The 27,449-nt window shown below is 60.6% G+C and overlaps 1 protein-coding gene across 2 annotated transcripts; it reads left to right on the top strand.

Moving 5' to 3' along the window:
- Positions 1-1,139: 1,139 nt before the first annotated feature.
- Positions 1,140-27,449, top strand: LTBP4 (latent transforming growth factor beta binding protein 4). Of its 2 annotated transcripts, XM_041746416.1 has the most exons (33): positions 1,140-1,317; positions 3,156-3,214; positions 3,380-3,518; positions 4,045-4,154; positions 8,913-9,104; positions 9,288-9,535; positions 9,612-9,714; positions 10,110-10,184; positions 10,290-10,412; positions 10,947-11,111; positions 11,778-11,924; positions 12,055-12,162; positions 12,754-12,885; positions 12,973-13,098; positions 13,890-14,015; positions 14,551-14,793; positions 15,275-15,400; positions 15,490-15,609; positions 16,477-16,605; positions 16,803-16,928; positions 17,261-17,383; positions 17,571-17,702; positions 19,104-19,235; positions 19,315-19,440; positions 20,987-21,133; positions 21,709-21,975; positions 22,262-22,333; positions 22,633-22,761; positions 22,958-23,104; positions 24,179-24,331; positions 24,988-25,368; positions 25,754-25,906; positions 27,018-27,449. In XM_041746416.1, exons 1-33 carry the CDS (start codon positions 1,166-1,168, stop codon positions 27,170-27,172), a joined length of 4,866 nt encoding a protein of 1,621 aa, XP_041602350.1. In that variant the 5' UTR covers positions 1,140-1,165; the 3' UTR covers positions 27,173-27,449. The 2 variants fall into 2 exon arrangements, with proteins under 2 accessions (XP_041602350.1, XP_041602352.1); XM_041746418.1 differs by lacking the exons at positions 1,140-1,317; positions 3,156-3,214; positions 3,380-3,518; positions 4,045-4,154 and adding an exon at positions 5,319-5,613.

Below are 27,449 nucleotides of genomic sequence, written 5' to 3'. Positions count from 1 at the left end.
GGGGGTGGGGCTTGAAACCCCAGAGGCGGGGCGAACATGAAAGGGGTGGGGCCTGGAACCCCGGAGGCCGGGCTAGCGTGAAAGGGCTGGAGCTTGGGATCCTAAGTAGGGGTCTGGACCGGGGTTCGCTGTGGAAAGGCGGGTGACCTGAAACTCGGAGAATTGTGCAAGTAGGAAGCCAGTTCTGAAGCTCAGGGGGCGGTGACTTTGGGAGAAGCGAAGGAGTCTGGAACTCCCTAAAGAGTGCAGGTGACCCCCTAAGGGGGCCTCCCCCGTGGCTTGGTGCTCCCGAAGGATGGTAGAGGGCCCTACGCAGGGAGGGGACTGGAATTCCCTAAAGAGAGTCTGTAACTCTGTCAGTGGGAGGGGAGCTGTCGGGAATCTTTAACGATTCTGGCTAGGGAAGGGGAGTCTGGTAAGCTCCAGGGGCAGCAGTGGATGGAGAGGCGTGTGAGAACAGCTCTTTGAGACCCCCCCTGGGAGAAAAGTCTGTGGGTCAGAGGCTACAGCCTTCTGAAGAGCAAACTTTTGCTAGTTGGGCCCGGAACCCCTGAAGCATAGGCCCTCGAGAAGGGGAAATCCTTTGGGACGGTAGAGGCCCTCTAACGCTTGGGGCCTTAGAGGTGCCAGACCTGGGGCTTACTGTAGGATTAGCGCTCCTCCCCCAGAGTCCTGAGTCTCTTGCGTGAGAAGTGGATACCTCTAGAGGCTTCCAGCGTTTACACCAGTTGGGCAGCAAATTCTAATCAAATTCTCCCCCAACGGTGAGCAAGGGATGAGGCCTGTGAGAGTCCAGTTCAGGGGACCCTGCCCGCTGCCTACGCATCCTTCCCAGCCGCGGGAGGGGTCCCAGCACCTCCACCCTCCGGCGTCTCCTTCCCACGTCGGTCCCCGACTCCCCGATCTACCCTCCGGCACCGAGACCTCCAGGCCCCGGCGCCCCCCGCCCGGCACCTGTCCCTCTAGCCCCTCCCCTGCCGCCTTCCGATTGGCCGCGCGGGCAGCGCCCCCTGGCGGCGCCGGGCTCTGATTGGCGGGAAGTTCGCAGCTGCTAGGACTGTGGAGAAAATGAGTCGGCCTCGGGCGGGGGCGGGAGGCGGGGCCGCGCCGAGCCGGACCCGCTGGACACACGGCCCGCCTGGAGCGGGACTCCACGCCGGACACGATGCGGCGGCCTGGCCCCAGCGGCCGCCGCCCCCTTCTGCTGGTGCTGCTGCTGCCGCTCTTCGCAGCCGCCGCCTCCGCTGCCAGCCCCAGCCCCAGCCCCGGCCCCAGCGAGGCCGTCGAGGTCGCGGGGATCCCGGGCCGCCGGGCCGGGTAAGCCCCGCTGCGACCCCTTCTTCCCTGTGCCCCCTCCACCCAATAAGCCTGGTGGCCCGGAAGGACAAGGGCTCGCGGGTTTAGGGGAATACGAACCCAGTGCTTCGGGGTAGGGATGGAAGAGCCAGAGCCCTCGGATTTACTAGGACCCTCTATTTTTGCAGGGGTTAGAATCCGGGGAGTCCTGAAATTTTGAGGCGAGGGATTCGCCGCCGGTGTGGTAGATGGATAACATGGCCGCAGGGAATTCTAGGGGTTTTGGGGGGAGAAGGGTCCCAGCCTATATGGGGATGGGGCTTTGAGTTTTCCGACGCTGATAGATGGGTGGGGCCCTCCAGCTGGGATGGGGTTCCCAAGCTTCTTGGGTGCCTAAGGAGGAGGAGTATCGGAGGTTACGAAGGGATTCTATGGTGGGGCTGAGACGTCCTGGTTTTCTAGGGTTTGGGAATAGGCCTGGATGAATTAAAAGGGACCCTTGGATTTTCCTAATGACTAAGGAAGACGTGGACTTCGGGCTTGATGGCGGAGGGGCTTGCAGGGGGTTGTGCGGGGGCGGGGGGTTCCTCAGATTTCATGAGGGCTGGGGATGCTCTGGTTTCCTAGAATTAGGATTCCAGGCTTGAATGAAGGACCAGTGATTTCGCGGCAAGAGATCCCAAATCTCCTATAGATTTGGGGGGTTAGAGCTACCCTTCCTGTCTGCGGGTGACGAGTTCCAAGGAAGCAGTCTGCCCAGCACCCCCACCCCCCGCCCTGCGGCCCAGCGCTCCGTTACAAAGGCCCCGGGCTCCGCTCCCGCCTCGGTCTCTGCGAATGCGTTTAGTAACCCGAGCCGCGCCGGGGGCGGGGCCGGGAAGGGGTTAACCCGGAGAAAAGGCGGGAGGGAATACGGTAAGATCGGGGGTCCCGGGGGCTCCCATCCGGGCAGCCTCCCCTCCCACTGGGCCCCACCCGTCTGGAAAGAGTCCAGGCGCCCGACGTCCCCTCCGCAGCATCTCCCCACTGCCCTTCTCTCGGGGCCAGAGCGCGCGTCCTCGTCCCTCGCCCCCCTTAGCCTGCGGATAATGGATTTGTCTGGGGGGCCCCCTGGTTGCGACGCACTTGCGCTGGAGCTGAGGACTCCGCTCTCCAGAATCTGAGACCCTCTGGGCGCGGAGATTTCTCGAAGAACGACTCCTTCCTCCTGGTCAGGCGGGGAACTGAGGCCCAAAGACCAGGAGATGCTGGCTCCAGGACGCAGCGCGTGGAAGGGCAGGAACGGGCTAGACCTCAGGCCTTGGGATTCCCAGTTCTGGGCTGTGGCTCCTTCGGTATCCCCCTCCACCTCAGCACCCTGCTGGACCCACAGTCAAAAGAGGACCTCCCTCCCCAGCTGCTGAGGCCTGTGGAAGTGGCGCCACCTGCCGGCCACGCTCGGGATGACGGCTGAGTCAAGGACAGGGACGTGCGGGGAGGGCGGGTTCTAGATTCCCAGACAGTCGGGGCTTGGAAATGCGCTTAGAAATCCTCTTTGCGTCTTTAAAAAAAAAACAAACAAACCCGTTTAAAGAAAGACTTTAAGATGCCCTTACCAATAAGACTTTACCACTAGACACCAGTAAATAAATAAAAGTAGGTTTGCTGTGACCTTCATCCCCAGAGAGTCTAAGCCAATTTGCCTCTCACTGTTTAGACGGGGAAACTGAGGCATCCAGCATAGCGCCTCCGATTGATCAAACATCCATTTCGAGTGCTCCCAAGCCTTCTCTTGGCTCTCCAACCCCCTACCCCCCATTGCCCTCTTTGGGGAGTCCTAGGGGGCTAGGGGCCTGAGTGACTTCCACCCCTGTTTATAGTCTTGCTGTTTGTCGGTGCTGCCCAGGCCGATCGCCCAGGAGAAGTCGCTGCTTCAGAGGTGGGTTCTTCTAGGTGGGGTACGGGTAGGGAGTGAGAGAGGGTAAGAGCAGAGGGGTCGGGCTCCCTTCCTGACGCCTCATCCCAGCTGGAATGCCAGATGCACTTGGTGGAAAGAAAGACTCAGTCCCTTCCTTCTCCACTTAGTCCCTGGCTGTCTCCGAAGCCTCCTGCAGGGTCGAGAGCTGCCCGCCCGAAAAGTGTGCCGGCCCACAGCAGTGCCTGACCCCAGTGCCCCTGGTGGTGCCGAGCCCCAGCCCCAGTGTGAGGAAGAGACAGGTGTCCCTCAACTGGCAGCCACTGACGTGAGTGTGCGATCCCTCCCCTACCAGATGCTCAGGAGCTCCCAGCTCTGCCTCCGTCCCGCACACCTTTCTCTCTGCTCCCTGCGTCTCCTCCCTTCTTCTCTATCTGTGTCTCTCAACTTCTATCTCTGTTTCTACGTCTCCTTTGCATGCCTATCCCATCCTCTGGCTTTTCCGTCTCCATCTCTCTGCCCTCTCTCCATGTCCCCTCCCTGTATTTGTTCTTTGCCATTTCTGTCTGTTTCTCCCATCATTACCTGTCTCTAGCCCTCTGTGTCTCTCTTTTTCCTCTTTCTCCCCCTTCCTCATCTGTTTCTCCCCCATCTTTGTCTCTGTTTCTCCCCAAGCCTGTGAAGAACCCTCAAGGTCTGGCCCCCGGAAAGGGATTGGAAGGAGGGAGGGGGGTGTTGGGAGAGCTGCTACCGGGAGATCCCCTGGCAGGGAAGGGCCCTTCTAGCTGCGGTGGGCGTGGGGGGAGGGGGTGTCCGTCTAACCGCATTTGTCTCCTCGGCGCTCTGCTCCCCAGGCTGCAGGAGGCCCGAGCTCTGCTGAGACGCAGGCGGCCCCGCGGGCCGGGGGGCCGGGCACTGCTGAGGAGGAGGCCCCCACAGCGCGCCCCTGCCGGCCAGACCCGGGGTAAGAACATCCGCCCTTCCTCTGCCGGGGGGCAGGGGGTGGGTTCCGGGCCAGATAAAGCCGTCTGGTTCCCACGGTCCAGCCGCCGCCTAGCTGCCCCCCGTTGTAGTTCAGCCCACCCCCCAGCCCCTCAGGACACGGACCCTCTAGGGACCCTGGCGTCCGGCCGCGAGAGGTGAGCCCGGGACAGGGCCAGACGCCGGCCAGAGGCGCTGACCCGCGGGGGTGGGGCCGGGAAGCCAGGCGTCCGGGCTCCCTGCGGCCGAAGAGGGGGGCGCTGTCCCGGCAGAGAGCGCAGCCGAACTAGCCCAGACAACAAAAGCGATTGTGCGGGTTGGCGCCTGCCCGGTCACCGAATGCCCAAAATTGCGGGGCGGCTGGGAGCCAAAGGCCTCCCCCTGCTTCCCCGACCCTCCCCCTGCCCTCCTCCCACTCCAGCTCTCGGGCCCCTGGGTTAGCACACCCCCTAGTCTCCACCACCCTCTAAAGTCCCCCTCCTGCTGTGGCCTTCAGCCCAGATGTGTCCCCTTCTCCCTAAAGTCTTCCAGATGTGGGCATCCGGCCAGATGTGAGGACCCCCGCCCACAGCCTCAATCTGCCTTTTGCTCTTATCCAATTCTGACTTCTCCTACCAGGTGTGGGGGGTCCTGGCCAGATGTGACTGCATCCCCAATTGTGCCCCCGCCCCAGCGTCCTGCCCACAATTCAGACCCCCCGATTCCTTCATGGGCCCAGGTGCACCGACCCTTCTCTCCCCCAGATGTGCCACCTGGCCGCCCAGCTGTGCATGACAGCCCCCTATCCAGACGAAGCCTCTTTCTCTGTGTCTAGGGCGGTGGAGAATCAGCCTTTACCGGCCTCCCCAAATGTGGCCCCCACTCCTCTTTCCTCTTTATGGAGTCAGCCCCGTCTAGGGGGAAACCGGCCCGCCCCCACCTGTTCCCTTCCCCGCTGCTCCCCTGCGGGCCCCATTCACTTGTTGGTGCGAGGCGGGGGCAGACGGGGCGCCCCCCTCCCCCCTGCGAGTCTAGCGCCCAGCCTGCGCGCCTCTGGCTGCGCGCCCAGCCCCACGCGCCCCCGCGCGGCCGCCGGGGAGGGAGTGGTGGGGAGGGGGGGCCTGAGCGGGGGCGCGGCCGCCCTCCCCCGCAGGCGGGCGGGCGCGGCCGGGCCCCTCGGGCGGGCTGGGGCGGCGGCGCGGCGGAGCGCGGCGCTGCAGCCATGGCGGGCGGCGCGCGGGTGTCGCTATTGGTGCTGCTGGCGCTGCTCGGGCCGCAGCCCGTGCTGGGCCGGCCCCGAGAGCGCCTCCGCGTGCGCTTCACCCCGGCCGTGTGCGGCCTGCGCTGCGTCCATGGGCCAACCGGCTCCCGCTGTACCCCGACCTGCGCGCCCCGCAACGCCACCAGCGTGGACAGCGGCGCGCCCGGCGGGGCGGCCCCGGGGGGACCCGGCTTCCGCGCCTGTGAGTGCGGGGTGGTGGTCCCGAGGGAGGGGCTCCCCGGGGGAGGAGGGTCCCCGGGGACGGGAGAGACAGTCCCCCGGGGAGAGGGAGCCCAGATGCGGTGTGCAGGAGTGCTGGGGAATCCCTGGGGTATTTAAGGCAGGGGGACTTCAATTCCTGGCTTTGGGGGTTGAGTCCTGAGGGTCCCGATTTTGCAAGCGACGAGGCTTCTCAGGGACCTGTGGCGTCCCACGTGAGGGGATTGGGGCCGGCTTTCATGCCTCTGAGTCCAAGTGGGAGATACCAGAATGGGGGGACCCGGGAGCTCTGGGGAAGGGGGCCCCAATTCTGAGATTGTAAGGAGTCCCTGGAGACCAAGGGAGACTTTCAGGGCCCCGAGGGGTGTCCCAGTTTCTGTGTCTTGGGTGGGAGGGGTTAGGAAAGCCCAGGAGGAGAGTGCCTGTGAGGAGGGGGATTGGGGTGAGAAAAGTTGATCCCAAGAGCTGAGCGGGTCCCTAGGAGGGTCTCTGCAGGCCCCTGAGTTGCAAAGGTCGCACGTGGGAGAGAAATCCAGATAGGAGGCCTAGGGGGAGGGGCGCCCCCTGGGGGCCGAGGGTACAGGAGGGTGCGCACCAGGCACCCCTGCAGTAGGGAGCCCCCCCGCGGGCTCAGGTGAGGTGGGGAGGGTGGGCCACCTGTTGGCCCCAGGGTGCAGGGATGGGCGGGCCCTCCGGGTCGGGGCCTACCTGCCCCCAACCCCAGAGGCCCTCTGGAGTGGGGAGTGGGGGCCCCTGGCTCTGAGAACTCGCCCAGCCTGGCCCCCAGCCAATCCAGCCCTGGCCGGCGTGAGCTCATCTCCCGCCTGAGCCCCCGCCCGCTGCCACTCCCTCTCTCCTCCCCTCCCTCCCTCCTTCCTACACTCCCTCCCGGCCCAGCCCCAACGCGCCCGTGCCAGGCGCCGTGCCCAGGCGGGTGCCAAGCCCCTGGAGGCACAGGAGGGGATTGTGGAGGAGGGTTGACCCCGGCAGGACCCCGATGTCCTCAGCTCCTTATTCATCCAGAGGCGTGGGGCATGGAGTTGGCTGTGCCCAAGTAGCAGTCCGTCGCGGGTGTGGGAGCCCCAAGGGAGCTGGGTGGGGGGCCGGCAGTCAGACCGAGAGAAGGTGGAGAAATGCCCGTGGAGGCTGAGAAATGCCCTGAGACCTAGCTGGATTACCCTGACCGCCGGCAGAGACCCTTCCTATTTTGGAATCCTGACTCCTAGTTAAGCCTCTCCTGCTACTCAATTGAGGACCCTTATTAGGACACTCTGGAGTCCTGGCCTGACTCCCCTAAGTAGGGGAGCCCAGAATCTCAGCCGTCAGACCCTAAGCCTCCTCCCCACCCCTATCAACAGACTCCAGAGACCAGCCCCTCCAGTGAAGTTCCCTCCCATTCTTCTGATGTAATCCCCCCAAACTGTGCCCCTCACCAGAGAACTCTGTAGTATTGTCCCTCAGCTACTCCTCCCTACTTTCCAGAAACCCCAGATTACAAACCCTATGTAGTGATAACTCCCCTCCCTAGCTGAATTCTCTTTCCACAAAAGACTACCATTCTCTTATATTTCCAACTGAGTGCCATCAGATTCCTGATTCCTGTCTTTCCAAGCCTTGCTTTTCCAGCTGACCCCCTCCCCAGGAACTTCTGATTCATCTATCTTCAGAGAAGCCCAGAGTTGGTCTTGATCAGCTGATTCTCACAAGAAGACTCTCCAGACACTGTGCTCCCCCTACGTAGCCATTAATCCAAAGACTCGAGCACCTAATCCCTTAGCTGGGAGGGGACCGGGATCCACAGTATCCTAGAATCTTCCCAGACGATTGAGGCTCTTGTGTCCTGGGGACTCCCAGGGAAACCCATTTCTCCACGTAAGCCCTGTTCTCAGCACCTTCAATCTAGCTGTCCCCTAGAAGGCACTAGAGTCCTGTTTTCTAGGTAACTCTCCCCAAAATAATTTAACAGACTTCTGTTGAAAGGGAGCTTCGATTTCCTGTGAGCTAGGCTCTCTTTCCATTCTAGAAACCTTGAGCCGTCTTTGAATCCCAGAGTACTGCTCTCTATGTGATCTCCTTCCAGGAGTCCAGTCCCTTTACCCTTCTAAACTGAAGTGGCTCCCTCTATGCTTTCCCTCTCTCCAGTGTGTGGCTCAGAATCCCACACACGCCTTCCTGGACGGCCCCAGCCGCCTGCCCCCTTCCTCCCCTCCGCACAGCTGTCTCCAGCTGTTCCCTGCAGCCCCGGGGGAGAGAGGGAGGGGGTGCCCTCGCAGGATACGTCCGGCCTTCTTTGGCTCAGAGGGCTCGGGGCTCCCCAAGGGTCCGGAATGCGGAGCCGCCGCCCTACCCCCGCCGCACCCCTCTCTTTGTTTACCCCGCCGCACAGCTGGCAGTGCCCCGCCCAGAGGTGGCCGGGGGCCCAGCGAGGGCGCGCAGCGGGGAGAGGAGGCGCGTTCCCGTCGCGGCCCCGCCCCGGGGCTACAGGAGGCGGGAAGGCAGGGCTGGAGCTCCGCAGCCGGAGCCGGAGGGGAGGTGGGCGGAGACAAAGCGCGGTGGGTGGAGCCAGGACACCCGGAGAGCCAAGGAGGTGGGGCCGGAGGAGCGCCCGCGGGGGGGGGGGGGAATCGGCGTGAGGGCAGGAAGGTGGGCGGGGCTAAAGGCGCAGGTTAAACACCTTGACAGGCGAGGTTTAGAATCCGGCGGATAGAGGGTACCGTGTGCGAGGACCTCAGTAGGGGGACGCACAACTAGGGGGCAGAGCTTGAGTGTCGCGGACCCGGCCAGACGGGGATGTGCGTGTACCTAGAACGGTAAAGAGACAGAGCTGGGACAGGGGAGTGGTGCCCGGGGCGGGGCGGGGGGCAAAATGTCGATTTAGTCCATGGAAGAGACCAGCGCCGGGTCTGCGTAGCTAGAACAGCATGCGACCCAGCCAGATGATGGATGGGCGGGGCTAGATGCTAAGGAAAGAGCTAGAGTGGTCGGGCTGAGCCAATGGGCGGAGACAGCGCTGTCGGGGTGGGGCTGAACGCCTGGACTCGGCCTCGAAGTGGGACGGGGAGGAAGGGCGGAGTGACCTGAAAGTGAATGAAGAGCCCGAGGGCGTAGTGAGCGGACCCAGGGGGCGGAGCTCTACCCGAGGGCTGTAGGACAGGACCCTGCCAATGCAGGTGTCCAGGGTTGGTGGGGGTGACACAAGACGGCTCAAGGCGGAGCGACTTACAGGGAGGTGATACTTGTCGTATAACGTTAGGGTCTGAGCTAGCCTCTCTCTCCCCCCAGTCCTGTGTCCCTTGATCTGTCACAACGGCGGGGTGTGCGTGAAGCCTGACCGCTGCCTCTGTCCCCCGGACTTCGCTGGCAAGTTCTGCCAGCTGCATTCCTCGGGCGCCCGGCCACCGGCCCCGGCCATGCCAGGCCTCACCCGCTCGGTGTACACCATGCCACTGGCCAACCACCGCGACGACGAGCACGGTGAGGAGAGTGCGGCCGGGGTCCCCTCTGACCCATCTTTCCACTATCTCGCCGTTTCTCTGACCCTCATCTTTCCTGCCTTCCCCTGGGTACCCTTCTCCCGTGCGCCCTTCCCCCCATTCCTAGTCCCAGTCCGTTAGGACCCGTGTAGACACGCCTCTGCCTTGCCGTGCCTCCCTCCAGGCGTGGCGTCCATGGTGAGCGTCCACGTGGAGCACCCGCAGGAGGCGTCCGTGGTGGTGCACCAGGTGGAGCGCGTGTCGGGCTCCTGGGAGGAGGCGGACGCCGAGGCGGTGGCGCGGGCGGAGGCGGCGGCGCGGGCGGAGGCGGCGGCGCCCTACACGGTGCTGGCCCAGAGCGCGCCGCGCGAGGACAGCTATTCGGATGCCTCCGGCTTCGGTTACTGCTTTCGGGAGCTGCGCGGAGGCGAAGTGAGTCGAGCGGGTGGGGAGGGGCCCCGGAGCGTGCCACCACGCGGGGGCGCGCTCACCCAACGCTTCTCCGCAGTGTGCGTCCCCGCTGCCCGGGCTCCGGACTCAGGAGGTGTGCTGCCGAGGGGCAGGCTTGGCCTGGGGCGTGCACGACTGTCAGTCCTGTTCGGAGCACCTGGGTAAGCCCCAGGACGTCCCTGAGGTGCTCGGAGCTGGGGAGAGGTGATAACCCCGTGGCTCCTGGTACCCGGCCCGTAGACCAACCGTGTTCGCAGCTTCTAGCCACACCTACCCCGCTGTGGGGATCCTTTCCACTCTGGAGCTATCCAGGCCGCTCTGGGACCGCCCACTCTACTTTCGGACTTGGCTACTCTGTTCTCACCCCACCTTTACGCCCAGACCCTACTCGTGCGTTTCCGGAACCTCCCACTTTGCCTTCTCTCCCACCGCCTAAGGTTCCTCCTGCACTCAAGCCACACCCGACGTCTTTTAATCTCTCCCATCCCTCTTTTGTCCCCACCCATCTATTTTCCGCTCCGCCCGCCCCTGGCCCACCCCTCTCTTCTCTCTGCAGGGATTTCCGACCGAGTAGGGACCCCAGATGGACCGTGTCCAACCGGCTTTGAAAGGGTTAATGGGTCCTGCCAAGGTGAGGGGGTGGGTGGCAGGAGTGGGAAGGGCTTGCTGGGCTTTGCCCGCTGGGCTGGCAGAGAGCTCATCCCTGACGCCCCTGAGACCACTGCGTTCCTCACAGATGTGGATGAATGCGCGACCGGCGGACGCTGCCAGCACGGGGAGTGTGCGAACACGCACGGCGGGTACACCTGCGTGTGCCCCGACGGCTTCCTGCACGACTCCTCCCGCAGCAGCTGCATCTGTGAGCCATTGGGAGGGGGCCGAGGCTGGATCCCGCGTCTGCGCCCCCCAGCCCTCAGGCCCATTCCAGAGCATCCCTGGGCCTTAATTCCCTAAGACTCCCCAGATCCTCCCAGACTTCCCCCATCACTCCTATTAGACCCCCCTCAGAACGTCTCAGACTGACACGCCCTCAGACTCCCTAGTCCTGCTTCGGTCCCTCTAAGAACGCTTCAAACTTTTAGATCTGTATCCCTTCGGATCTTCTTTCTTCAACTCTTCTCAGACCCCCGAATTTCTTCAACTCCCTCGACCACCAGACCTTCTGCAGACCCTAAAATCCTTCCCAGAATTCTCTCATTCCCTTCTCAGGCCCCAAACCTTTCTCAGACCTCCAGACCCCTCACCTCTCCTTCAGACCCTCTCCGACCTCTTCCGAATGGCTTTTACACCCACCAAGCCCCCCCCCCCCGGGGACCATCCTCCGGTCTCCCAGATCCCCTAGTTCCGTCACACTCCCAAGGCCGCCCTGAATAATCGACTCCCCCACCCCCAGCCCAGCACGTGATCTCAGAGGCCAAAGGGCCCTGCTTCCGCGTGCTCCGCGACGGTGGCTGCTCGCTGCCCATTCTGCGCAACATCACCAAGCAGATCTGCTGCTGTAGCCGCGTGGGCAAAGCCTGGGGTCGAGGCTGCCAGCTCTGCCCACCCTTCGGCTCAGGTGAGCGCCCCCTGCCTGGTCTATCTCTAGACTCGACTGCTGCGGCGCCGGCTCTAGGCCCCGCCCCCGGGCCACCGGACTCCAGGCCCTCAAACCAGACTGGGCCCTAGCCTTGGCCACGACCCCAACCCCTGAGACGCTCAGGCCGCCTCCGGCCCGGCCCACCCCACCTTTGGCCACGCCCACCGAGACACACCCCCTGAGTCGCCATCCGCCTTGACTACCGCTAGCCCTTGAGACGCTGCCTGCCCAATCTTGTCTCCCAGCTTTGGCCAAGTCTGGAGTTCCTGAGACCCTGCCTTCAGCTTAGGCTCCTTCTTGGGCACCACCCCAGATGCCCCCCTTTCCTGAGACACTTCCCTGGCAGTCCAACTTCTGCCTAACACTAGACCCTTCAACAGACTAAACCAGACCCACCCTCAACGCCTGTCCCTATCCTTATCCCTATCCCAAATTAGGAAAAACACCCTTGGTCTCCCCCTTAGCCTTTAGCCCATTCTTTGGCCGGGGTACTACCTCAAGCCAGCGTCCAACCCAAACCTCTGACCCACACCCAAAGTCAAGCCCTGCTCCCCAGTCAAAGCCAGATTCTAGACTCCTCTTCTCTCATTGCCTCCTGTTTTCTCTCATTCTCTCTGCTTCTCTCCCTCCCTTTCTCGTTCCCAGAGGGTTTTCGAGAGATCTGCCCTGCTGGCCCTGGCTACCACTACTCAGCCTCTGACCTCCGCTACAACACCAGACCCCTGGGCCAGGAGCCACCCCGAGTGTCCCTCAGCCACCGGACTCCACCCTCCACCCCTAGGCCACCCACAGGTGAGCTGGCTTCTGGAGGAGGATACGTCATCTCCAAGGGGCTGGCCTAGCCTCATAAGGGAAAGAGGAGAGAAAGGAGGGGGGACACCCAAATCCAGGTCTCCGTTCACTGATACCTCTTCTTTGCCAGGCTTTCTGCCCACCCATCGTCCAGAACCCCCACCTGAGCCCAGGCCGGGCCCTGAGCTTCCCCTGCCCAGCATCCCTGCCTGGTCTGGTCCTGAGATCTCTGAATCAGGTGCAGTAGAGGGAATCATGGGCATTGGTGGAGGTATTACAGGTGGGGATTCTAGGAGGTAGCTCTAAGGTGAAGATTCCAGGATAGGGATGTTAAGGAATGAGTGGGAAGAGAGAAAAGTTTGGAGAGCCAAGTGTTGGGTAACATTAGGAGCTGATGTCAGGAGGCCTGGGTTCAAGTTCTCTGTCAATTGGACAAGTCATTTAACCTCTCTGAACCTCAGTTTCCTTATTTGTAAAATGAGGATCATTGTGAGGATTCATCGAACCATCTCTGAAGACTCTGCCACTTAGTAAGTGCACAGTTAATGTTAGACAATTTTCATGCAGAGGATACTAAGACTATATCTCGGGCAGACGGTTGGAGAGCAAAATATTCAGAAGTAGAGACTTTGGGGTGGCCATAAAGGGAATTCAGGTGGAGCATCTAATGAGTACATCCCATAATAAAGGAAAGGAGGATCAGAGGTAGAAGACTGGGCTGGGGGGTGGGGGACATCCATAAGGGTGTCTTAGGCAGAGGGGATTGTACTGGGATGAAAGGGACAGAGGATTCAGAGATGGGGGAATCCTGCCTGTCTGGACCCCCCAGGTCCCTCTGCGGGCGTGTGTCAGCGCAGTCCCCAGGTCTGCGGCCCGGGACGCTGCATCCCACGGCCCAGTGGCTACACCTGCGCGTGCGACTCTGGCTTCCGACTCAGCCCGCAGGGCACACACTGCATCGGTGAGCCTGGCAGAGGGGGTGGGCGGAGGCGGGGCGGTCGGGGGGGCTTTGCCAGTCACCTCCTGACCGGCCCCTCCGTGCCCTCAGACGTGGACGAATGTCGCCGCGTGCCCCCGCCCTGTGCCCCCGGGCGCTGTGAAAACACGCCGGGCAGCTTCCGTTGCGTGTGCGGCCAGGGCTTCCGAGCGGGCCTGCGGGCTTCCGAGTGCCTGGGTGAGAAGTCCGGCCCCCCAGCTGCGGGTCCCACCCCTGCCCCGGTCGGGCTCCAGCAACCACCCCCCCCAGCTTCCTGGCGCCCCTGCTCCCGCCCTGATACCTGCTCCCGCTCTCCCTTCGGCCCCACCACAGTCTCTGCCGCGCCCGCCAGCGCTTCCCGTCGGGGCCCGTCCCCGCGGTACGACCGCCCGGCTGCTCTCGGCCCCGGGTCGGCTCCGCTCCTCCCCTGGCCCCGCTCCTCCCCTGGCCCCGCCTCCTCCGTATTCGGGACCGGCTCCCGCGCTCCCCCAGGCACCGCCCGGGTCCTACGGTCCTACCCAGGCCGCAACCTCTCACCTGACCGCGCGCGACCCCAGATCCCGCCCGCCGCGCCCGAGCCCCGTCCTCACCCCGCACCGCCCCTTCCCTTGCTCCTGCCTTCCTTTTGTTCGGTGCGCGTAGCTGCTCTTCCCGCCCTGCCCCTGCCCAGGTCCTGCCCTCCCCAGATTGCCCCCCTCGCGGTCCTCTCCCCGCCTCCGCCCTGGCCGAGTCCCCAGTCGTCGTCGGGTCCTCCTCTTTCACCTGCCCGCCCTCCAGCCCTCCCTCCTGCCCTCCCGCCCACGCCTTAAACCTACCCGCTCTGGGCCCTCCTACTGCCCCTGGCTCCCGCCCCAGTCTGGCCCGGGCCCGAGTTTGGCTCCACCCCTGCTCCCCACCTCCCATCCTCCCTGAGTCCGCCGAGGGCGGGCGTGGAGGGGAGTGAGGGGGAGTGTCTGCCCCAGTCTCACCCTCCGGGTTGGTGCCTGCAGACGTGGACGAGTGCCACCGCGTGCCCCCGCCGTGTGACCGCGGGCGGTGCGAGAACACGCCGGGCAGCTTCCTGTGCGTGTGCCCCGCTGGGTACCAGGCTGCTCCCCACGGAGCCGGCTGCCAGGGTGAGGAACTGGGAGAGACAGAGGGGAGGGGGTTGGGGGAGTAGGGGAAAGCGGCAGTGAGGAGGGGTGGAGAGACTGAGCAATGAGGCAGGGGGAGGCTGATTGCTGGGAGAGGAGGGGGGACGCCACAGGTTCTAAGAACCAGACACGCAGCCTGATGGTCGTAGAGACCGAGTGACAGGGGGATGGAGAGGCCAAGTGATGGGAAACAGAAAAGCTGAGTCATGGAGGATGGAGCTGTCAGTTACAGAGAACAGGAGAACAGTGTGGAAAGAGGCCGATTGATGGGGACTAGCGTTCCAGGAGGCCAACTGGAAGCTTAGGGATTGAAGAGGTGGAGGGATGGACGGCACGTTTGAATAATGGGGAAGGGGAGGATGTTGAATGAGGCAGACAAGGAGGCCGAGTGATGGGGACAGGGAGGCAGAATGATGAGGAGAGGAAAGTCAAAGTGATGGAGGTCAGGGAGGCGAAGCAGAGCACAGGGGTGTGGGGCAGCATAAATGTGTGACTCTGGGCCCCTTGCCCTGGGCAGATGTGGACGAGTGCACGCAGAGCCCAGGCCTTTGCGGCAGAGGGGTCTGTGAGAACCTGTCCGGCTCTTTCCGCTGTGTTTGCCCGGCTGGCTTCCGGGGCTCGGCATGTGAAGAAGATGTGGACGAGTGTGCCCAAGAGCCACCGCCCTGCGGGCCAGGCCGCTGTGACAACACGGCTGGCTCCTTCCACTGTGCCTGTCCAGCTGGCTTCCGCTCCCGAGGGCCGGGGGCCCCTTGCCAAGGTGAGGGTACTGAGTCTAAGCTCATGCCATCCCCATTGGCTGTGGGGATGGGAGAGGGACATGGTTGGGGGGCAGAGAGACAGGGTGATGGGACTGGGTGATGGAGAACAGAGGCAGAGGAGTGGAGGTACTGAGAGGGTGGGGAGGGTCTGACTCCAGAGTCTTCTCCCCTTTCTCCACCTATGAGGATGCTCTCCATTCTGCATTCCTTTTGGAATGATATTGTGCTCATGGCAGCCCGGGGTGGGGGCAACCCTGAGCTGGGGAGGGCAACGTGCAGGAGGTGGTACCCTAGCTTCACCCTGGCAGCTGGACAGACCATTAGTGGGGGAACAGAGAAGGAGTCTGTACTCCCGGGAGGTGGGATGAGCCTGGCCCAAGAGACTGCCTCCAGACTGGAATGTTGGGGTAGATGGTGATAGCAATGGAGATGATTGGGTCCAGGCCCCTTTCTCAGCCCCACTGGTTCCCTCTTCCCCAGATGTGGATGAGTGTGCCCGAACCCCCCCGCCCTGCGCCTATGGCCGGTGTGAGAACACAGAAGGTGGCTTCCAGTGCGTCTGCCCCACGGGCTTCCAACCCAACACGGCTGGCTCCGAGTGCGAGGGTGAGGCCGGGGAGGGAGGGAGGAGTGTGGATGGGTGAGGGAGGCTTTGGGCTGCTCCTTCAAAGCCACCTTTTCCCCTGCTTTCCCAGATGTGGATGAGTGTGAGAATCACCTGGCATGTCCTGGGCAGGAGTGTGTGAACTCACCCGGCTCCTTCCAGTGCAGGGCCTGTCCTGCTGGCCACCACCTGCAGCATGGCCGGTGCACTGGTGAGACCAAGCCCTGGCTATGACCTTAGACCCACATCATGACCCCTGACCTGGCCCTCAATCCCCTGGACCATGACCCCCAGCATCTGACTGTGACTCGACTTAGATTATGGGTCCGTGACCCATACTGCAATCCCTAATCTGGACCTTGAATCTTGACCCTGAATGTGACTTCTGATTCTGTGACCCTCAACTTGACAGTGACATTTGACCCTATTTCACCTGCTGATAAACCCTCCCCACAACCCTGAAAGCAATTGTAAACCTTCTGATCCTAACTGTCCCTTGACCTTGAATGTGACCTGTGACCCCTGAACCTGACTGACATTTGACCTAGCCATAACTCCTGCTATAACACCTGACTCTCTGTGACCTTTGATCCTGTCTCTCTCACTGCCCCTGCCCATTCTCAGAATAACCATCTCTGGGGCCTGAGTGGGTTCATGACCCCTGGCCCTGACCCCCAACTTGAGGCAGAATTCTGGACCCTGACTGTTACCCATGACCCAAATTGGCCTCAGATGCCAGTCATCGACTCCAACCCTGATTCGCCAGAATGCCACAATATCCTTGTTTATAACACCTGACCTGTTACCCTGATTAATTTCTGACCCCAGTCCTAGTCCAGAGGCCCTTCACTGATTCCAGGATCCTGGCATAGGGAGTTCCCAGAAATCCGAACCCACAGGACACCCAGTTATGGTCCCTAGAATCAGGGACTCTTGGTCTCCCCCACCCACTTCTGCCACGGAGCCTAATATCCAACCCAAGACACTACCCACTCACTTCTCCAGACCCCTCAGCCCCAGGAGAGAATCCTTCCCGTGTCCCTAGACTGGACCCCTTCTGAAAGCCCCATACCCACAGATGTGGACGAGTGCAGTTCGGGTGCCTCTTGCGGCCCCCATGGCCACTGCATCAACACGGAGGGCTCCTTCCGCTGCAGCTGTGCACCGGGCTACCGGGCGCCGGCGGGTCGGCCTGGGCCCTGCGCAGGTGAGCAGGAGGGGAGAGGTGGGCAGGGCGGGGTGGGGGTCGGGGAGCCTGGGAGTGGGGTCTGGGTTCTCCGGGAAAGCCTGGAAAGCCTGCTGGGGTGATGGAAGCTAGACCAACAGGCTATGGGTGGGGCTTGTGGGCGGAGCTGCCCGTTGGGCGACGACCCCGACCGAAGCCCCTTCTCTCCTGCACCCTAGACGTGAACGAGTGCCTGGAGGGCGATTTCTGTTTCCCCCACGGCGAGTGCCTCAACACCGACGGCTCCTTTGCATGCACCTGCGCCCCCGGCTACCGGCCCGGACCCCGCGGAGCCTCGTGCCTCGGTCGGTACCCGAGCTGGGCCTGGAGCGGGAAAGGGTGGGCTGACCCCAAGAAAATCCGGACTGGGAGAGGGCGGCGGGCGGAGTCTGAATTCTTGGACGGAGGTCTCAAAGCCACGGGGGCTAAGCCGGGCTGGTGGAGCCACCTGGCGGCGGCCGGGGAGGGGCGGGGCCTGAGCCCGCCGGGGGCGGGGCCTGAGGGAAGGCGGGGCCTGCGGTGGGCGGGGAGACGAGGGGGCGGCCTCAGCCAGGGGGCGGGGTGAGGGCGGCGGAGGGGCTCGGCCTGGAAGGCTGAGCGGCGGCGGGGCACCGCGGTCTCGGACGCTGTCCCGCAGACGTGGACGAGTGCAGCGAGGAGGACCTCTGCCAGAGCGGCATCTGTACCAACACCGACGGCTCCTTCGAGTGCGTCTGTCCTCCGGGACATCGCGCCGGCCCCGACCTGGCCTCCTGCCTCGGTGAGAGGCCCCCGCCGCGGGATCCCTGCCCTCTGCCTCCCCTTCTCTCGCAGGCATCTGCCCTCCGCTGCCTGCCCCCTTCCCCCTTCTGACTCTCCACTCCCTTCCTTAACTCCCTCAACTTGTTCTCCTTTGCCTCCCAGCCTCCCCGGCTTCCCCCTTTTGACTGCTCTGCCTCCTTCCTCAGACGTGGACGAATGTCGCGAGCGGGGCCCGGCCCTGTGCGGCTCCCAGCGTTGTGAGAATTCCCCCGGCTCCTACCGCTGTGTCCGAGACTGCGAGCCCGGCTACCACGCGGGCCCCGAGGGCACCTGTGACGGTGAGACCCTCTCCTCCCTCACCCCTGCCCCTGGGACAAGTGGCTGGAGTCAGCTCCCTGAGGGGTGGAGGAGGAGCACCCTGCCTTCCGGCCTTGAGGGGAGGGAAGGAGCCCCCAACTGACGCTCTTAACCGTGTCCCCCTCTCTGTGGTGCAAATAAGCCACCATTGTGCCCTTGCAATCCCCCGGGGAGGTGAGCTGGGAGGAGAGGAGGAAGACCCTTCCAGAGCAGCCCTTGCGCCTCTGCTGCTCTAGCACGGTCCGCATTTTAGGCTCTACCCCAGTAAGACATCCCCAGGCAGAGCAGTTAGTTAGCGTTCTGTGCTTTCCCCAGTTCTCAGACTTCTCCAGCCCTTGGGAACGGGTAGGGTAGGGGTGGCCAGTGTCCTTGCTTCACACCCACCCTTGTCTGGTCCTCTTGTACCTCACACCTTCCCATTCCAATCAACGCAGGGTACCCCACCCCACCCCCGCCCCCTAATCTCTTGCCTGATTTCTCCACCAGGCTCCCAAAGACTACTGATGAGGCAGGAGGCTGGGGCTAAACTAAGATTTGTTTTTGCCTAGTGTGTGGGTCAGCATTTTGGGGAACAAATGAAATGACTGTGGGCTGGCTATCTTTGGCTCTCTGGCTGCCAGACCTCTGATCCATGGAAGCCCCGTTTCAAGGGACCTCATTCATTAATTCCACAAGAATTTGTTAATCACCTACTGTGTGCCAGACACTGGGGGGTACTATAGACAAGGGGTCAAACAAAATCCCGCTCTCATGGAGCCAATGGTGGGGAAGGGAGATAGGTGGGAAGAGACAGAAAATAAACATGTAAATAAACTCAAGGTTCATTCAGCAGTTTGGAGGCACCTACTGTGTGTCAAGCACAGTTCTATACCCTGGGGATACAGGGGGCGAACAAGATAGACACATGTCCCTGCATCGTGGAGGGGGATAGGTGGTGTACCAAGAAATACATGGATAATATAATATCAAGTTTAGGAAGGAAAATAGAGCAGGATAAATGGATGAGATGACAGGGCAGTGTGGGGAAGGGGTGCTGGGAGGGCTTGACCTAGACACTAGTGAAGTGAGAGAGGGAGCCACACAGATAGCTGCAGGAAGAGTGATCCTGACAGAGGCAACGGCAAGTACAAGGCCCTGAGGAGGGACCACATTTAGACTATGTGAGAAATGGCAGGGAGACTTTAAGTGTTTCAACACTTTAGAAGCTCAGACTCCAAAAAAAAAAAAAAAACAAAAACAAAAAACAAAAAAAACCAAGAAGCTCAGACTCCTAGAATATCAGGTCTATAGACTTCTCAGGCATGGGAACTAGAAGCAGCCTCAGGAACTTGTGAATCCAGCCCTGCGACTCCCCTCCCCTCCCTCACCCCACTCTTTTGCAGATGTGGATGAGTGCCAAGAATATGGCTCAGCGATTTGTGGAGCCCAGCGCTGTGAGAACACCCCTGGCTCCTACCGCTGCACACCGGCCTGTGACCCTGGCTATCAGCCCACGCCAGGGGGCGGCTGCCAGGGTAGGTGTCCATCAGGCTTTGGGTGAGATGTGGAGGGGATAGAAGGCTCAGCAATGGCCTGACTGTCTGGTGGTTGCAGATGTGGACGAGTGCCGGAATCGATCCTTCTGCGGGGCCCATGCCGTGTGCCAGAACCTGCCTGGCTCCTTCCAGTGCCTCTGTGACCAGGGATACGAGGGGGCCAGGGACGGGCGTCACTGCGTGGGTACGGGGCTCCCGGGGGTGGGTTTGGCCAGAGGGTGGGGAAGAGGTTGGTCAGGCCCTGTTCCTCTCCAAAGCCCTGAACAAATGTGAACACACACATTAGCCTATGGAATTTAGACCTTACATCATTTCCATATCAGTCAGGAATCTCTTGTTTGCAAGCAAGAGAAACCCTATTCATTCAGATCTTGTTTGGGGGAGAGCTTAAAAAAATACATGCATAAAATGTATAAAATGCACACTAATCTTTTTTTGAATGCACACTAATTTTAAGTGTACATAAACATTTTATTTTTCCCCAATGTTTTTTTTTTTAAGATTTTATTTATTTATTCATGAGAATACACAGAGAGGAGAGAGAGAGAGAGAGAGGCAGATACACAGGCAGAGAGAGAAGCAGGCTCCATGCAGGGAGCCTGTTGTGGGACTCAATCCCAGGTCTCCAGGATCACGCCCTGGGCTGAAGGCAGTGCTAAACCGCTGAGCCACCTGGGCTGCCCCTTCCCCAATGTTTTGTGATGATAGTTTCTAAACATACAGCAAATTAAAAAACTATACAATGAATGTCCACACACCCATGATCTATATTCCATTATCATTATTTTATTATACTTGTCTCACATAGCTGTCTGTAATCCACCTTATTTCTGGGATCGGCTTAAATTTAAGTTGTAGGCATCAGTACACTTCTCTCTAAATTCTTCAGTCTACATAGTATTAACTAGAGTCCAGTAGGTGTTTTCTATTTTCATTTGAGGTTCAATTTACCTACAGTGAGCTGTATGAATCTTAGTTATATATACATATATTTTTTAAGTAGGCTCCACACCCATCTTGGAGCCCAACACAAGGCTTGAACTCAAGACCCTGAGATCCAGACCTGAACTGAGATCAAGAGTCAGATGCTTAACCGACTGAGCCACCAAGGAGCCCCAGTTATATATTCTTTTAATTTTGACAAATTCCAACACAACAGGCTTTGTTTCCTTGAATAGAATTAGAACAGTGACGTGCTGGAATGTGTTTGAACTTGAGGCATACTTGGGTCCAGGGATTCCAACAAGGCTAGCTGTCTCCCTCTCTCAGCTCTGCTTTCCTCTGTTGTATTTATTTTCAGGCAGACTCTTTTCACATGACAAAGAAGGCCCTAGCACCTGAGGACTAACATCCTTAGCCTGGCACCCCTTGAACTAAAAAGGGAGGCTCTTTGATATTTCTAGCAAAAGTCCCAGGCTTAGCTTTGGCCCAGCTTGGTCACCACCTGTCTCTCAGAACCAGAGAAATGCAGTAATCTGGTTGGCCATGCCTGGGACTTGTGTCCACCCCTTGAAGTAGATTTAACCCTACTCAAAAATACACGAGTTGAAAATGGAAGATCAAAGGGCTCCCAAGGGAAATTCAGGGTTTGTCACCAAAAGATAAGTGAATGATGGGGTCTAGGTGACTAAAAATACCCATTATTTTTGGATATTTCAGACTTTTAGAGCTTTAGAATCACAGACATTTGCAACCATTGACTTTCCCTCCCCTTTGTCTCTTGCTCACAGATGTGAATGAATGTGAAACGCTACAGGGTGTGTGTGGAGCTGCCCTGTGTGAGAATGTCGAAGGCTCCTTCCTCTGTGTCTGCCCCACCAGCCCTGAGGAGTTTGACCCCATGACTGGACGTTGTGTTCCCCCACGAACTTCTCCTGGTAAGACTCATGTGTCTATTTAACTGATGGCTGCAGGGCTTACAGGAAAATGATGTGGTCTAACCATTCTGGGCTTGGACAGCTGCCATCAGTTAAATGTTGTTGTTTTAAATAGCAATAAACAATAGAGAACACATGGGTGCTAGGACTCTGTGTCAGCCCTGTCCCTGACTCTTACCAGATTCTTTTTTTTTTTTTTTTTTCTACCAGATTCTTTTTATTCAGCAGATGTTCACAGGGCATCCACTATGTTTAGGCCCTGGGTACTAGGGACACAGTGGTGACCAGGAGAGACCACTGTCTTTAAGGGGCTCACAGTCCAGAAGGGGGCAGGCAGAGATATCACCAGATAGCGACAACCAGAGAAATCAGGGCTGGAAGGAGGAAGTCCAGGCCAGAGGGAACAAGGTCGTGATGGGGGAGAAGTGAGAGGGAGAGATGCAGAAATGGCAAGAGGTGAGAATGGGAGAGACGAGGTGAGAGGTGTGGAGTCTGGTTCTGTCTCAGTTTCCCCATCTATAACATGGGGGTGGGAGGCTAAGCCCACACTGGGCTAAAACCCCTTGTTTCCCCAGGCACATTCCCCGGCTCACAGCCCCAGGCACCTGCCAGCCCAGGTCTGCCTGCCCGGCCACCTCCACCATCCCCACCCCGCCGGCCCAGCCCACCCAGACAGGGCCCTGTGGGCAGTGGGCGCCGGGAGTGCTACTTTGACACAGCGGCTCCGGATGCATGTGACAACATCTTGGCACGGAATGTGACATGGCAAGAGTGCTGCTGCACCGTGGGTGAGGGCTGGGGCAGCGGCTGCCGCATCCAGCAGTGCCCCAGCACCGAGACAGGTGGGCATGGGCTACTGGGTGGACAGAGGGTTGAGGGTTTGGGTAAAAAGAGGTGAGCATGGGACTAGGACAGGGGACATATTTGGACATGAGCTGGGGTCCTGGGTACTGCAAAGGCAAGGTCAAGCTGCCAGTCAGGTGGGTATGAGGCTGAGAGGTGAACACAAACAGGCAGGGGGCCTGAAAACTTGGGTGATGAAGGGTAAGTGGTCAGGGGGCAAGACTAAGCCCAGGGCGGGGGCCGGGTGTTGAGGGTGTCTGGGCTCAGCCTTGTGTCTGTGTGCAGCCGAGTACCAGTCACTGTGCCCCCACGGCCGGGGCTACCTGGCACCGAGCGGAGACCTGAGCCTCCGGAGGGGTAAGGCCAGACTTCGAGCCCCACTGCTCCTCAGGCCCCAGGCCCAGCTCCATCTCACCCTTGGCCCTGTTTTCTCTCTCACCCTCTTTCTGTCTCCCCCATTCCTCCCACCCGCTATGTCTCTCTACCGCCACCTTTCCCTATCTCTCCACCTCTGGGTCTCTGTCACCACCTTTGGGGTCCCTCTCTTCCCTGGTCAAGCCTTGGAGCCACACATTCCCCCCATCCGGCCGCCCCACACCCTGGCCCGCCCCCCTCTCCCTTGGTGTGGGGCGCCCCTCTGACCATCCTTCCCGCAGACGTGGACGAGTGCCAGCTCTTCCGAGACCAGGTGTGCAAGAGCGGCGTGTGCGTGAACACGGCCCCAGGCTACTCATGTTATTGCAGCAACGGCTACTACTACCATGCCCAGCGACTGGAGTGCGTCGGTAGGAGCCTCCCTCCACTTCCTTGTTTACCCCCGCCCCCCACGCTCTACCCCGCCAGCCCCGCTCCGGAATGTGGCCACCGCCAGCAGGAAGTCCTTCCTGGAGTCTAGACTCCATCCATCACACTGTTAACGCGCTGGGGAAGTGGGAAAGGATAGAGGGCTGCCGCCTAACCGCTCCCTCCTCGCCTCCCTAGATAATGACGAGTGCGCGGACGAGGAGCCGGCGTGTGAGGGCGGCAGCTGCGTCAACACCGTGGGCTCCTATCACTGCACGTGCGAGCCCCCGCTGGTGCTGGACGGCTCCCGGCGCCGCTGCGTCTCCAACGAGAGCCAGAGCCTCGGTAGCCCCGCCCCCGGCCTGCCCCGCCCCCGGCCTGCCCCGCCCCCGGCCTGCCCCGCCCCCGGGCCTGCCCCGCCCCCGGGCCTGCCCCGCCCCCGGGCCTGCCCCGCCCCCGGGCCTGCCCCGCCCCCGGGGCCCTACCCTGCACAAGGCTCGGCCCCGCCCCCTCACGCCCCGTTTCCTCGCGGAGTCTGAAGCTCAGGGGCAGGCGGGCCTGGTGGGCAGGGTTCTCCCGAAAGGAAAGGTTCCAGAGGAGCCTGCCCCTTGCCGGCCGTGCGTCCCTGCACGTGGCTGATAGCCTCTGGGCCCCCGGCTTCCGTTCGGCACACTGGGTGCGCTGGCGATTGCCTCTACCTTACAGGGTGGCCCAGGGGGATTTTATTTCAGGACCCTATGGGACCTGGTCTTAATAAGTTCTAAAGCTGTGCTTCCTGCTAGTATTTCCCTGTGTGTCTCTGTCTCTTACCACCTCTCTGGGATGTCTGTCTTTAGGTTTGTTCTCTGAATTTCTGCCACCCTCTGAATCCTTGTTTCTAAGTCTGTTTTTTTTGTTGTTGTTGTTGTTTATTTGTTGTTGTTTTGGTCTCTCTGAATCATTGGTTTCCTGTTTTTCATGGAGTCTCTTGACTCTTGGGATGTGTTTGTCTCTATCTCTTTGGGTCTTTTCATTTTGCCCACTGGCCCAAACTCCTTTGTTTTTCCACTTTCTGTTCTTACACACACACACACACACACACACACCCCAAACACCCTGAGACTTCATTCAAACAATGCTCAGAGAAGAAAAAGAGACTGCTCCAGGTCCCAGAGCCCTTCAGAGGCTGGGCGTGGAGAGAACCCTTTCAGACCCTCTCTCCCAGCCACTGGACCTCTTCTGTTTTCTCCTCCTATATGACAGCCTCATGCCAGACCAAGCTCACACTTACCTGGCACTACCTCAGAGGGCTCCTGGAAGTCAGATCACAGCTGAGGAGAAGCACCTGGTGTTAGGCATCAGGTGGCTGGACTGCTCTAAGCATCTGGGAGGACCCGATCCCACTTGTCCCACCCTGATGCATGCTGTCTCTGCCCTCAGATGACAATCTGGGAGTGTGCTGGCAGGAAGTAGGAGCTGACCTCGTGTGTAGCCGCCCCCGGCTGGACCGCCAGGCCACCTATACAGAGTGCTGCTGCCTCTACGGAGAGGCCTGGGGAATGGACTGTGCCCTCTGCCCTGCCCAGGACTCAGGTACTGCCATCTGCCTGGGCCACACTCAGGCTTAGATAGCTCCCTTAGGAGCCCATAGCTCCTCCCAAATCCTGGACCCTTAGACTTCAAATACCAGTTGCTCAGACCCCACCATCCTGGCCCACAGATCTCCAAATCCCAGTGTATTAGACACTCACTTCCAGGTGCCTAAGACCCCAAAGCACAACCCCAGAGATCCCCAAAAGCTTGGCTCTTAAAACCCCTGAGTCCACCTTGGGAACTCAGCCTCAGGCCTTAAGCCCTGGTCCTTGGTCCTCAGACCTCCAGGTCCTCTGTCTCAGACCCCCTCCTGTGCATCCTGGCCCCTTAGGTCCCCAGTAGCAGTTCCTGGCACTCCCCAGCTCTGGTCCCTAAAACACTCCCATCTTATTTCTCTAGGTCCCTAGTCTAAGATTCTATGGTTCCCCCAAATTCCAGCACTTAGGAGTTTCAGTCTCAGCTCTCGGCCTCCTAATCCTGGCTCCAGAACCCCTGATCCTGACCCCACCATCCCAGCCCCCCTCTTTGAAGCCCCTCCCATGCTTCAGCCCAAGCCCCTCCTCACTCCTCTGGGAGCCTTTTCCCACACAACAGACATGAGTGGTGGGTGCTGAGGCAAGCCAAGGCTAACCATGAGGCTCTGTTCCTATTTACAGATGACTTTGAGGCCCTGTGCAACGTACTACGCCCGCCAGCATATGGTCCCCCGAGACCAGGTGGCTTTGGACTCCCTTATGAATATGGCCCTGACCTGGGTCCACCCTACCAGGGCCTTCCCTATGGGCCAGAGTTGTACCCGCCACCTGTGCTACCCTACGACCCCTACCCACCACCTCCTGGGCCCTTTGCCCGCCGGGAGGCCCCATACGGAGCACCACCCTATGACATGCCAGACTTTGAGGATGACGGTGGCCCCTATGGTGAATCTGAGGCTGCGGCGCCACCTGGCCCAGGAACCCGCTGGCGCTATCGGTCCCGGGACACCCGGGGCTCCTTCCCAGAACCCGAGGAGTCACCTGAAGGGGGAAGCTATCCTGGTGAGCACTGCGGGGCAAGCCAATGTAGGCTGAGATGAAGAGTTAGGGGTGCACAGGGGTGGAGACAGGGAAGAGGGGGAGGGAAAGAGAGTGAGACCCAGAAACAAAAAGAAGCCAAGGGTGGGAAAGATTGGCTCAGAAAGACGGGAAAACACAGATACAGTCAGAGTGAGCGACGAAGAAGCACAGAAACACACCTGCAGACCAAGAAAGAGGACAGGGAGAAGAGCAGAGCCAGGGAAACCTGGCCGCATAGCGTCCCTGACAGCCCCGTGGCGGGACGCACAGTTTAGGAGAGGTTACAGGCCAGGGGTGACCCCACGGTGGGGGTTTAGGCCATGGAAGGCAGAGACCCTGAACCACAGAGTCCCCGCATTCTCTGCAGGCACCCTGTCCGGGCCCTACGAGGGACTGGAGGCTGAGGAGTGCGGGATCCTGGACGGCTGTGCCCACGGCCGCTGCGTGCGCGTCCCCGAGGGCTTCACCTGTGACTGCTTCACCGGCTACCGCCTGGACATGACCCGCATGGCCTGCGTCGGTGAGGGGTGACCAGAGCCTGCCTGCACCGGCAGAGGGTGGAAGCCCTGACTGGAGTGGTGGAGGTGGGGTGGGGGGGTTAGAGGGGCTGGTCAGAGACGTCGAGGGGTCGGGCCAGACCAGAGGGAACAGGAAATAACTCCTGCACAGGGACGGGGCTTGCCAGCAAAAAGTGAGGCCAGGTTGTGAGCTTGACCTCAGGGACCCGGGCTGGGCTTGAAGCAGAGCTGAGGAATCCTGTAGAATCCTGCGGTGCTGATGTCTAAGGACCCCCGTGCTACCTGGGGCAATTTGCTTGACCGCTTTGGGGAGCTTCAGTCTTCTCGTCTGTAGAATGGGAATATGCGTCATGCTGCCTAGTTTAGTTTAGACAGTAGTAAAACAAAGCGGTTACATCAAGGATTCTAGGGGAGTTGGACAGACCTCAGGCTCAGTCCAGCAACGTGCTGTGCGACCCTGGACAGGTCACTATCCCTTTAGTTTATCTCATCCGAAAAAAAAAAAAAAAAAGAGCCGAGTTGGAGAACCCATTCCATAGAGTTGTGACCATCATCGATACTGGTTTACAATGACATTGAGCATTGAGGCCTCCGTATAAATAAACCAAGGCTCGGAAAAGAGAACGAGTTTCCCAAGGACCCACAGCCGGGGAAGAGCAGGGGAGTGGGCACTCAGAGACCCCGAGAGCTGGTCTGGGAACTCACTGGGCTGAAGAGGGGCTTGTGGGATGTTGCACTGGTCCTCAGTTTGCCCATATGTAAATGGATCCCGGTACCTACTGCCTAGAGGATAAATACACGGGGTGTGCTATAAGTAAGGCCTGGTACCGAGAAAGCACTGCTTGTGATAGCATCGTCGGCGTTATTTTCCTAACAAAACCCTAGCCACCTAGGGGCTACCATCCGCACCTCACAGAACACAGAGCTGCGGCACGGAGAGGCCAAGCCACCTGCCCGGGCTCACACAGCCAGCGGGGGGGGCCGCGCGGCTGGATTCGACTCCAAGCAGGAGGCTCAGCGTTCGCACCCCTCGGCCCGGAGGCCCCAGGGGCCAGACGGGCGGGCTCCAGGGCCCCCAGGCCTGAGCAGCGCCCCCTGTACCTCCTTCTGCAGACATCAACGAGTGTGACGAGGCGGAGGCCACCTCCCCGCTCTGCGTCAACGCGCGCTGCGTCAACACCGACGGCTCCTTCCGCTGCGTCTGCCGCCCGGGGTTCGCACCGTCGCACCAGCCGCACCACTGCACGCCCGCCCGGCCGCGGGCCTGAGCCTCGGCGGCCCCAGGCTCTTTGCTCGGCGCCAGCGCACGCGGGTCCCCGCCGCCGCGCACCCTCCCGCCCGCTTGCGCCCGGGAGCGCCCGGTGCCTGCGGGGCGGAGAGGAGGGACCCGAACGATGGAGGGGACGATGCCCCTCGCTGCCCCTGCCGCCCTCGGCCCTCGGCCCGTCCTGCCGACGCCGCGGGGCCCCGGGACTAGCCCACCGCCCCCTTCACGTTCCCTCTCCTTTTTATAAAAAATTTCAATTAAAAAACCCCTATTTTGTA

The sequence above is a fragment of the Vulpes lagopus genome, chromosome 2, assembly GCF_018345385.1.
Source record: "Vulpes lagopus strain Blue_001 chromosome 2, ASM1834538v1, whole genome shotgun sequence".
Taxonomy (NCBI): Eukaryota; Metazoa; Chordata; class Mammalia; order Carnivora; family Canidae; genus Vulpes; species Vulpes lagopus.
Note: the sequence above shows the minus strand (reverse complement) of the source record. Positions and strands in the feature narration are given on the sequence as shown.